The following is a 12627-nucleotide window of genomic DNA, read 5'->3' as shown; positions in this document are numbered from 1 at the left end:
TCACATAATTTCACTGTTCTCAAAGCCAGTACTTTGTATATTTACCCTTGTAAATTAAAGAATCTGGAATCTAAAGTATTCCGTCCTATTGAAACCCAACACTATGAGTAATTATGCATGTGTGTGTGTGTATATATATATATATATATATATATATATATATATATATATATACATATATATATATGTGTGTGTGTGTGTGTGTGTGTGTGTGTGTGTGTGTGTGTATGAACGTTGTACATTAATGTTCAACAGACATAACAAAACTACTTAACTGTAGGGTTTAATTGACGCAGGTTTATTTTTCCATGACTTTCCAAGAACGGCTATTGCGTTGACTGTAACCTTGTACACAACGGAAAATTGCAAAATGAAAAGGAAAACTTGAGTTAAATTAGTGAAATTAAGAAGAGGCACTCAAAAGAAGACCCCTACAATGTAAATGTCAGGTCATCGCCCTAAGGGATTCTGGCCGCATCTTTAAAGACTATGATCGTATCTTTAGGTATCTTTGGTCACAATGACCTGTGGTCACAATAACCAAAGGTCATTCGAAGAAAGGGATATATCTGTAATTTGTCAATACAGCCACTGCAAAATTCAAAACTCTTTCATGTTGGCTCATCTAATGCTTATAAAGATCTGTCACCTTGGGTAACGGTGTCGAATTTGAATGAAAACAGCTATAAAGCCAAGCCAGGAGCCGAGGGCTAATCATCGGGATACAATTAAGGTACTATGGGACAAACATATTACAACTGCATGCAACTACAAGTATACGGCAGAAATACGTGGGCATGAGAGCTCAATACATTCATGCACACCACACACACACACACACACACACACACACACACACACACATATATATATATATATATATATATATATATATATATATATATATATATATATATATATATATATATATATATATATATATATGTATATATGTGGGTGTGTGTCCGTGAAATGACATATTCAAATATCAGCGTATTGTATCAACAACCTTCGAGTGAAGTCGTAAGTTTCCGATAGATGGCGACACACAATAAGATAGACTTTCTAGATTCTTCGGGTCCTTCACAATCGATGCTTCTGGAAGTGTAAACATGACGGACTGTGTGTTTTACAAAACGAACATAGAAAAAATCGTAAATGAAAAATCACCGTTCGTATGAGCACGCTAAACGGTTATTGTAGTACATTTGATGTAGTGTGTACAAAAAAAAATGGCCCGCAGATGTGCCTCGTCTGACAGTTACAGCTGAGTCGCAATGAAGACCTCAAAATTGCTGTATTGGGTATCACTTCCAAAAGTTATGTCATAGCGGAGAATTCATATGTGCAAATGAAAGATTCAACCTGTAGGCCAGAAGACTCCGCGATGCTAGGCTAGCCATCACAGAGGGCCGTGCGAGAATGGCATACAGAAGAAACTCGCATTTTTGTGCCTATACTCATCTTACCAAAGATAAACAATAACTTACTCACCGATTTCGAAGTTGGAATTCCAAGCAGAAGGAGGAACAGGACACCCCTGGGAAGAAACATGAATGTAAATCTAGGTCTATCAATTATCTGTAGGCTAATCCCACACAATTGAGAAATAGATGATTCAAGTCACTCAAAATAAGTCTTTCGGGATATGATTTTATTGACATAAAAATGAAAACTTTGACTCAGACAATCACAGAAACTGATTGTTTTACAGTCTATAAATGCATACCCACACACTAGATACCTATCAATGAGCTCTCTATGACATACATAGATGAACAAAATACTTACATCCTCAAGCCCCGTCGAAAACCTGGGGCAGGGGACTTCATGTCTCCCGTCAGAGCATCCATCGCTCAAAACGCAATCATGCTACGGCAAGAACGACTGTGAAGTGTCGCTGATGCCAAACATATATTTACCCGAGAACGGCTTATGTCACACTGATAACTGAACACTTCTGGAAGTCTCGCTCACCAGTCGAGGCCGTATGGTGGAGACGTACTCAACAACGTTCCTGACCAAGGCTCAAGACACTCTGGGTGGCTGATCAGTGCCCACCAGCACCACGAGCGACGCCCTGCCCTCGGTCGCCCTATGATGCCATGTGCCATTTCCAAATACATTTAATAACCTCTGTAAAGCAGTGTCAAGGCATCATCTTTTGCAGAGAGAGGCGAGAACTCCTTCCGAACATGTCAACATAATCAAACCGTTAATAACGGAAAGCAGATTCTGAATATTGGGGAAATCAGGCAAAAAAGTAGGTGGTACCCAAGGCGAAGAAAGGCGGTTTGCCTCCTTAGCGACACACGGCTCCAGTTGCGGTAAAGTAGGGACGAGGAGAGTTGTTGCCCTTTCTGTCTCCGACCCTGGGAGTGTTGCCCTCGTAGATTTTTAAGTGTGGCTAAGGCTATACAAAAGCCTACTCTTAGAAATATATATAATCTTAAATCAGAGGATAATTATGACTCCTTCTTTATGGTGACTTTTGTGCTGTGACCTCCCGTCAACATGGAAGACCAAAGGACGTCTTCCAAACGAATTTTATCGGTCCTTTTAACGTTATTTTGGTGCCATGCGTCATTAGCGAATAAGGTAAGATTTGTACAAAAAGTCTTTAGAGATATTAGTTTAATATCTTGCAGAATGCAACCGAGACGGGTTACGCTTACTGTTGCAGTACGCTAAGCGTTATATATATATATATATATATATATATATATATATATATATATATATATATATATATATATATATATATATATACATATATATATATATATATAAATATATATATACATATATATATATATATACACACACTGTAGGGGTTGCTCTCAACATATGTAAATTTGAGACCCAAGGCTAAGTATATATATTATAAGAAATAAAAGCCATTAGCTGTAACTATATAAATGCTTAACTTTATAACTTGATTTGTACAATTTTTTGTTTTACACATATATAGCCTACTATATGTCTAATATATATATATATATATATATATATATATATATATATATATATATATATATAATTACCAAGTTAGCAGAACATTTATTCATACGAGATATTGAAATGTAGCGTTTTACTTCCACTCGGATGCAAAATGCAGAGTGCAACCTGGCAGGATGTTCTTTAGTTGACATTATCTTGTGCATGCTACGCCCCTCGTAATGAAAGCCCGTCAGTCAGTTGTCTTGCGTCTTGCTTTGAGGCTTGTAATGACCACCCTCTGACGGATAAATTTAAGCGTCATCTCCGGTGTTTAGTTATTTTTCTTGTCTTCACAATATTAGTAATAGCTGGTTGGAAGTTATAGAGCTTCCCGGTAGGAGAATGCATAAGAGGGCTGTTAGTACTAGCACTGTGTTTACCACTGGCTGATTCAAGTTGCTTTAAGCTTGTCATTTCAGAAGTCACCCGCAAATATTTGGCAGCATCACAGGTACTTCAGATATTTTTATCAGAATTTATTTTAGTATATTAGTTAAAGCTGGCGTTACAATAGTTATGTTATTGCGGAGTATTCACTGTTCTTGCGTACATTTGTGTTCTAAACTTTTTACACTAAACGCGGCACTGTTTTGGTTTCGAGCATAATGTAGCTTCTTCTTCTCTCTGAACTTGAGGTTAACTTAGATAACTTTTAGAGGCTAGTCTTTTAAACATTAGGGCGTTATTGTAGCTTCTGGATGACTAAACCAGTTATGAAGAATCATGACATATCAGGCTAGTAAAGAATATAAAGTACACCATTATTAGGTATAAAATTTCATTTGGCATATTGCATTTTTCCACGTTACTCGACATACCTCTTGACTTTGTATCAAATATTATCATCTGATGATTATGAAAGATTTTCCACAGTACCGTCCAAACAGTTCATTTGTATATGACATCATAACGGCTTTTTGTGTGGCCTACTTAATTCGTCCTTTTACCAAGTAAATGATAACAGGAGAAACGTGCAGTACAAGCACCAATGACGTTTTATTGTTTAGATGCATTGATGCATGAGGTTTGTGCTAAATCCTTGTTAATCTTTGTGTGCACAGCTGTGCTAACTGCCAGTGATTGTGTGTGTGCGTGTGTGTCTTTTTTTTCACAGTAATTCATTTGAGCTTTTATCACATGTGCATTCCTTTTGGGCATCGTCAGAGTTGTCTTTAGTTTGATTTATTTGGTATATTGGATTCTCACCTTAGTGAGGGTCAGTTTTTAAACATTTCCTTATGAACAAAAATAAGACTGATATTGAGTAAGTCTCAGAATCGGACATTACCTCAGGTTGCTTCTATTCAGCTTAACGTTGGCATCCCAAAAAAGTCACATAAGATACAAATTCATAGGCTTTCGAAGACAACCATCTCGACACTTAAGCGAGTAGTACAGAAAAGATTTGCTCAAGTATACCCTTGAGCTAAACTAGAGAAAATGACTGCAAAGTTTATGTCTTGAGATAAAGGACCATGTTGATTCCAGCAATTTTTTGGTTTTAGAGTCTTTATAGCGGCACGATTTCGTTACCATGAAAGTGACCGGGGATGCTGGTAATTTCTGAAGAATAAGTGAATTTGCTCTGTTACAATCTTTAGATCACCAAGTACACTTGCTAGGCCGATGCTCAAGTCTGCACCTTTTAAGATGATTGCTCTCTTCTGAATGTTATTCTCGCAAAGTACCTGGATGGACTAACATGCTTCCTTTAATTAGCAAGACTTTACATGAAAAGGAAAAACAACAAAACGAAGAGAAGAAAGAAGCCATAATTGATAAGAAATTAACTGGTAGCTAAATGATTAAGACGAAAAGAACTCGAACTAGAAGACGTAAGAGGGCATAGTACCACATAGTGTATGAGAAATAACGTTCGTAGCCACTGCCTGACTCGATGGTAAGTGGCGCACAAGATGTCACAACTACCACAAACGTCATTGCAAAGCTTTTGCCAACTGTGCTCTCGGGCCGGATTTTTATTCTTAAGTAAAAATTGCAGTCGAAATCTCGGAGCAATGAAAATATAATAAATTCTGAATAGATGACTAGGCTAGGCTAGCTTACCGACAGAAAACAAACTCACTCTCTCTCTCTCTCTCTCTCTCTCTCTCTCTCTCTCTCTCTCTCTCTCTCTCTCTCTCTCTCTCTCTCTATTGGTGCTTGTGTAAGTGTGCATTTCATTAATACAGTCTTTTATCGACTAACTTCCTGCCTATTTTAGATTCTTAACCATAAAAATATTAGCTGAATCTCATAGATATTTTATTGCCAAAGATTTCATTTTACCAGGTTTCAACAATGCAACGATTCCAGTCAAATTTACTTCCCATATATGATTTCTCGTTGTAGAATATTTTTAAATATATGTAGTTTTCCCAATCTTTGTTCATTATGTAACATTTTCTTTATTTACTCTGCAACCTTTGGTGATTTATTGTTACTGGTACAGGGACTTTTCCACAATTCCTCTTGAAACTTTGCAACAGGGAGAATACGTTTAACAACCTAGAATGTTTATCTACAAAGAGTAAAAAATTCGGTCTAACAATAGACCCACAGCATAGTAAATGAAGTGCCAAAAGGTAAGCCTGGTATTAATTGGAGTTTTCTGCTTAGAAAGTTAACCAAATATGGCATAAGTATCAATGAGAAAAGAGCTTTTGCTCGACGAAAGCACAAAGGAAATTATAATCGACAAAATAAGGCAAAATTATAAAGTCAAGTCATTTTATCAAAGGCCATAGTCTCACCTCTTTTGCTTGTAAGTTTGGCGATGAAAACATATCGGGGAAAATAAAAATATGAATGTAATTGCAAAGCTTGGAAACAAATGAAAAAAACAGTCAGTGAACCGCGCATTCCACTTATATTTAGTAAAATAGACGTGGGAACCGATAGCTTCGTTGGTGTTAACAAGAGAGGAGGAAGGAACCGGGCCTACAGCTTAAAAGAACATTGTCAGGAATAGTGTCAATAGAGCAGTGAAAGCGAGTCCACGTAAAGGTTTACATGAAAACGATTATCAAACGAAGTCAGGAGTCGGTCATAGTTACATGAATTCGTCGATTCGCTCTAGTTGCAGAGGAAGGTCAAGGAAGAAGCACCGAAAGCATTAGAGTAATATTCTGATAAACAGTAGGCCATTTATAGCTGCAGAATCTTCCAGACCCCAACATTAATGAATCAGAAAGCGTGGTGATATTAAATTGTCTTCACAAGCGATATATACGTATGAATACTTTAGAGGACGTGCCCTAGAGCTAGTAGTGGTTTGGTGTACAGCAGCTCAGCTCCGAATTCTAAAAGTTAGCTGGATGGATGGGTGGTTACGTTCTGTGTGCCCTAAATCTTTAAATCTGGATCATGAGTTCGAGACTATATATATATATATATATATATATATATATATATATATATATATGTGTGTGTGTGTGTGTGTGTGTGTGTGTGTGTGTGTGTGTGTGTGTGTGTGTGTGTGTGTGTGTGTGTGTAAAGTAACTTACTGTATGGCCTTTGTTCAGGAAAGGCCTTGACTGTTGAAAATATGTTTTTTGCGAGGAAAGATAAGTCTTACTTACGCTGGGGAGGAGGAAAATTACAAAGAAATGTTTGACGAGAGGTATTAGTGGTGAGTACATGAAATGGCGTGGTTGCAGAATGGTACTGACTGCTGAATAGCTTACAGTACAAATTTTCGTATTGCAAAAATTCTGTAACTTTTCGTTTTGTGACTTAAGTGATAGAGAAGAAGAGATATCAGTTCTTAATAAAGGGGAAGCTGTGACTTTGTGGCTTGACATCTACTTAATTAAGATAAGTATGAAGTGAAAATAACGTGAAAGAGAAGGATAAAAATGGGCTACTCTTAAATAATGGAACATGGGTTATTCAAAACTTAATGACGGTGCCATAGAATTTCCCTGATGAGTTTGCAGGTATAGGAGTAAATGCAGTAAATGGCGAGGTGATGATGAAGTTGCATTCTTAGAAATGGCAAATAAGGTGTTACGTGTTATATTTACGAGTAGACATTGTCAAAATATACTAGAGAACAAATAAGTTATTCAAAGACAAAGTAAGTGGAAAACTAGGTGTAAGATGTTACTGAGGTGCCAGATTTAAGAAAATACTCTAGGAAGAGAATTAACTTGGTCTCCTTTGCAGAGAGAAAGGTTAATGACTAAATAAATCTAGGAATGAAAGATGCAAATGGTAAGAAGAGCGAGTCTAGAGAATTTCCAGAATGTGGCGGAAAGAGAGGCATGCTAGAGTCGAGGGGTTACTGCAAATTTGAGAATGTATATAAGACTGTTTGGGATGTAAGCAGATCAGTTGAGAAACTGAAGAAAGGAAAGGCACCAGCCATCAATAGAATTGCCCCCGTTGGGGGGGCAGCACCGTCAGTGCACCTTACACGGTGCACTGTAGGCATTACTTGGTATAAAAGGCTAGCTATGCATAAAATTTTTTCATTGTTGGAATTGGAACGATAATTAGACAGAATGAATAAATAAAGGTTACAATAAAAAAAAGTAGTTTTGACAGAAATGGAATGAATGCACGCTTAAAAGAAGGCCTATGAAATAAAATACCTGTGTGTGTGTTAGCCTATCACAACGACATCGACAGATTTCAATGGAAATTTGTGCGGGCGGAAGAGATGGAACCAGGATATGACCCAAGGGTCTTTTTCAAGTTCTTTGCAGCGTCCCTTTAGCCCCTAGCTGCAACCCTTTTCATTCCTTTTACTCTATCCATTCATTCTTTCTTCTATCTTGCTATCCACCCTCTGCTAACAATTGATTCATAGAGCAACTGCAAGGTTTTCCTCCCGTTACACCTTTCAAACTTTTTCACTCTGTTTCCCGTTTCAGCGCTGAAGGACCTCCCGTTTCAGCGCTGAAGGACCTCATAGGTTCATGCGCTTGGCTGATGGCCTAAAATCTACTGTATATTCCATTACGATTACAAGTAAGATGCTTTAGTATATTGTTGGAACTGGGATTTGATAACGGGCACTAGAATTTACCTTGTAAGGGAAAAAGTAACAGTCGTTGCTATAGGAACTGGAGGGACATAGGACTACTTGGTACACCGTGGGAAATGTACTGCGAGGCTTCGATCTTGAAATAAAACAGAAGGGACGATAGGTGAAGAACATCATGGATTTAGACACGGCGAAGAGTGAGTGGTTTACATGTTTCTAATGAAATATTCATGTTGAAAGTGAGGATAAGCGACAAAAGCTGTATATGGCTTAAATAAATCAAGAGAAAGCTTATACTGGAGCAAATGGAGGCTGTAAGGAGTGTGCTGACAGTGAAAGGTATAGGAGATGAGATGTCGAGACTAATTAAAAATATCTTTTATGAATGTGAGGGCGTGTGTTAGGTGGCTAGTTTGGTGCCAAACTCGGTCGAGGCAGGAGTGGGTGATGTCTCCAGAACTATTTAATGTCTGTGAAATTGGATGATGTTAGAAATCAGACAGTAGACATTAGATGAAGTTGCAAAGTTGGCAGGTAAAACAGTGAGTCAAAGATGGGCTAGAATAACTGTTTAAAGACGATGCAATGCAAAGTAGAAATAGTGAAGAAACTTTAATATAGTGAAAAAGATTATGTGTGTGTGTGTGTGTTGCAAGGGAAGATAGTCGAGATTAAATGTCAGCAAGGGTCCAGTTATGAGGGTCAATGGAAATCAGGAAGAGGGAACACGGAATGTTAATGTGGATGGTGGAAGAGTGAAAACATATGATTTGTGAAGGTGTATAGGAGTAACTATAACGGATGATATTACAGCAGGATGGAAAAAAAGAGGCGATTCACAGAACAGCTGAAGCGAGGTGGACGAGGTGTCCGAAGAGCTTAGAGGAGACTTTGAATCATGTGGAAGCCAAGGCTGGAATGTATGAAGGGATATTTTAACCAATTATCCTTTATGGAAGTGAAATAGTTGAATATGAGTGAACAAAAGAGATTAAAGCAGTTTAGAAAATCTGTTTTCATAGTGGGACATAAGAAGAATTAAAAGGGTGACAAACATGGAAATATGTAGAAGAAATAAATGGGCATAGATGAAGGGAAAAATCACTGTTTTGAAATGGTTTGATGACTTAAAAAGAATGGAAAACAAAAGCCTGATGCAACGAGTATATAATTTAGGGGGAAGCAGGAGATTGCGTATGCATTACATTGTCAATTACGGTTTTATATGATATATAACTGTTAATGTAATTCATGAATAAACGAGAGAATAATTTCTATTCCTCAAGCAGGGTTGAACTCTCATCTAAGACGCTCTTAGTTACATGCACACAGATTGGCTGTCCAAAATTTGTTATCTACAGAGATGATATAGATGTGCTCTTTTCTTCCTTTTGTATTAATTACTCGGTGAAGAGGGAACTGAGATAGTTCAGAAACGTTCGAACCTTTATACCACTTTTAAATGATAAGGGTGTTCCTTGATTAATTAGTAAATGGACAACTTCTGCTACCTGATGATAGGAAATCTCTTTGCCAGAGTCACTATATATATATATTATGTATATATTATATATATATATATATATATATTATATATATATATTATATATATATATATATATATATATATATATATATATATATATATATATATATATGGTTAATGGTTATGTATACTGTATATGTATATATATACCAGTGCCTGGGCTTGTCCCTAAATTTCGTAATCTATCCATCCATCCATATATAGTTATACATATATATATGGAGAGAGAGTGAGAGAGATAGATAGATAGACAGATAGACGTGTGACTGTATATAAACGTATTTGCGGTCTTCACTCGTGTAGTATTCATCCGCAGACACGAAAACATTTAGAATTAAATTACATGGAAGAGTACAATAACATGTTAATTGGGATTTAGATTTTCCCTTAGGGGCATCAGTGACAGTGTACTATGAATCCACTTTTATCGTCCAGTGGCGGTTTCTTATATACAAACAATTCGGTAACTAACAAAAGTCTGGGTCACAGAACATAGTTTCCACGCTTCCCTCTCAAGTAAGTTTCAGACGTCTTGCAGGCCACGGACCTTTGGTATTTTGAAAGAAAGTAACAGTTTTTATGGTGTATATTTTTGGAATAGTCTGCTTCCTTTTCACTTCAATGAACTTTTGAAATTTCAGGCTTGTCTGAACTGCTATACATGCATATGCGAGGGCCAAAAGGGGCTCTTGGGAGCCCCTGGTATCCCTGGTCTTCAGGGTTCAGCCGGCATACCAGGAGACCCCGGAGTTGAAGGACCTGCAGGTAAGGGACAGCTTCTTACGGAGATGTTGACAGCAGATGAGTTTAAATTTATATTTCTCCCGTAGGGGGATAGTGCTGTAAGTGTACCTCTTATGCGGTGCACTATAGGCATTACTTAAGGTTCTTTGCAGCGTTCCTAGCTGCAACCCCTTTCATTCCTTTTACTATTCCTCCTTTCATATTCTCTTTCTTCCTCCTTACTTTCCACCGTATCCTAACAATTGAATCATAGTGCAACTGCGATGTTTTCCTCCTGTTCCACCTTTATAACTTTACTCTCAATTTCCCTTTCACCGCTGAATGACCTCATAGGTCCCAGTGCTTGGTCGTTGGCCTAAATTCTATATTCTATTCTATTCTAAACTTATACTTGAGTTGAAAAAAATGATTTTCTTAAGAGGCTGCTGGTGCCCTTTCCTATACCCCATTCATACCCATTTATTCAGCACTTCCTAGCACTTTTGAAATATACATCTATCGTCTCCCATTCTTCTCACATGACCAGACCAGCTCATCTCAGCAGCTTCAATCTTTTTTCTTTAATATGTATTTAGTATTCCTCACTTCCATAAAAAGAAGTTGGTTCAACAGTCCCACCCTACATTCCCACTCTGGCATTCATAAACACTCCAAGTCTTTTCCCAATCCTTTGCACAAACCCTTGCTTTACGTATTCTTTAACCAACCCCTTCCCTCCTCATGCCATCATCAATTATGTTTACCCCCAAATATGTGTGCTGATCAGTTTCTAACATTCTTCCACTGCATCAATATTCAGAGCTCTATCATCCAGGTTTCTCTTTACCCTTGCAACCTTACTCTTGTTCATGTTTACTCTTAACTGTCTCATCTTGCAAAAATCATTAAACTCTCGCCAGCTAGTTTCTGTAATTTCTCTTTACTATCCCCGCCAGTAGTTTATCATATAGAAACTTGAGCCATTCCGCACTGCGTGCAACTTGTTATTTATTCCATAACCTTGTACTTGGATCTAATGTCCCTAGATTAGCTTCTTGCGTCACTCTATCTGTAAATATATCAAACAGCTTCAAGAAGCATCATGCCCTTTTGGCAGTCCAAGTTTTACGCCAAACCAGTCACTCTCCCATCCATTACAAAAACATTTTTTCAAAACTTATTGTATATTCCATTCACTGTCAGCACCCTCCACATTAAAGTTCTTGGTCTTTAAGCTCAGGCATAAAAGAAAAGTCTATGATTCTTTAAGCTCAAGCATAAAAGAAAAATCTGTTTCTTTAAGCTCAAGCATAAAAAATATCTATGTTTCTTTAGGCTCAAGCATAAAAAAATCTATGTTTCTTTAAGCTCAAGCATAAAAGAAAAATTTATGTTTCTTTAAGCTCAAGCATAAAAGAAAAATCTGTTTCTTTCAGCTCAAGCATAAAAGAAAAATCTGTTTCTTTAAGCTCAAGCATAAAAGAAAAATCTGTTTCTTTAAGCTCAAGCATAAAAAATATCTATGTTTCTTTAAGCTCATGCATAAAAAAATCTATGTTTCTTTAAGCTCAAGCATAAAAGAAAAATTTATGTTTCTTTAAGCTCAAACATAAAAGAAAAATCTGTTTCTTTCAGCTCAAGCATAAAAGAAAAATCTGTTTCTTTAAGCTCAAGCATAAAAGAAAAATCTATGTTTCTTTAAGCTCAAAGCATAAAAGAAAAATCTATGTTTCTTTAAGCTCAAGCATAAAAGAAAAATCTAAGGTCATTAAGAAAATGAAACGTGTAACAGGCAGGTTGAAACCCTTTACACTCAAAAGTACCTATCAGTAGGAGAAAAAAAAAGTCCAAGCAACCTGCGAAAAATTATCTTAAGAAAGAAGGTCGATACATTGCTCCTCTATTGATGCCCTCTTTAGCTTTCTCGAGTTCCCCATATGCCATGTATACCTTCCTTGTTGAATTCCAGTGTTCATCCCTTATCAGTTCCTCTGTCATGTGTCTTACTTCATCGAAATTCTACTGAGAGTTTAATGTTTTCAGATGCCTCCTTCATGTGGTAGAAAAGACATATTTATGTATGTATGTGTATATACGTGTGTATATATATATACACATATATATATACGTATATATATACTATCTGTATGTAAATATATACATATATATATATTCCTAGTAAAGTCAATGGCATTACTTGTAAAGAATATCTTTTTATTTAGACTTTAAATCGGTCTATATCTCTGCTTTTTCTCTTCAGGCAAGCTCCTCAGAAATGAGGAGAAATTATCCACGTGTCTTTTTTACTTATCTATAGTCGACAGATCGTTTCCTCGCCCGTCGGCGACGTCTTCCATTTGCAATTGAG

General features: G+C 36.9%; 2 protein-coding genes across 2 annotated transcripts in view; one reads left to right on the top strand and one right to left on the bottom strand.

Moving 5' to 3' along the window:
- The window catches only part of Col4a1 (Collagen type IV alpha 1), a 250469-nt gene extending 248429 nt beyond the window's left edge, over positions 1-2040 (bottom strand). Inside the window, exons 1-2 of the mRNA XM_067118819.1 lie at positions 1792-2040; positions 1495-1540 (exon numbers count right to left, since the gene is read on the bottom strand). Coding sequence (XP_066974920.1) covers positions 1495-1540; positions 1792-1853 — 108 coding nt within the window. The 5' untranslated portion in view covers positions 1854-2040. The remainder of the gene's footprint in view (positions 1-1494; positions 1541-1791) is intronic.
- A 278-nt stretch (positions 2041-2318) lies between these two features.
- The window catches only part of LOC136847293 (collagen alpha-5(IV) chain-like), a 76041-nt gene continuing 65732 nt past the window's right edge, over positions 2319-12627 (top strand). Inside the window, exons 1-2 of the mRNA XM_067118838.1 lie at positions 2319-2598; positions 10178-10301. Coding sequence (XP_066974939.1) covers positions 2515-2598; positions 10178-10301 — 208 coding nt within the window. The 5' untranslated portion in view covers positions 2319-2514. The remainder of the gene's footprint in view (positions 2599-10177; positions 10302-12627) is intronic.

Source organism: Macrobrachium rosenbergii, chromosome 2 (genome assembly GCF_040412425.1).
Source record: "Macrobrachium rosenbergii isolate ZJJX-2024 chromosome 2, ASM4041242v1, whole genome shotgun sequence".
NCBI classification, from domain to species: Eukaryota; Metazoa; Arthropoda; class Malacostraca; order Decapoda; family Palaemonidae; genus Macrobrachium; species Macrobrachium rosenbergii.
This window is presented reverse-complemented; position numbering and strand designations above follow the sequence as displayed.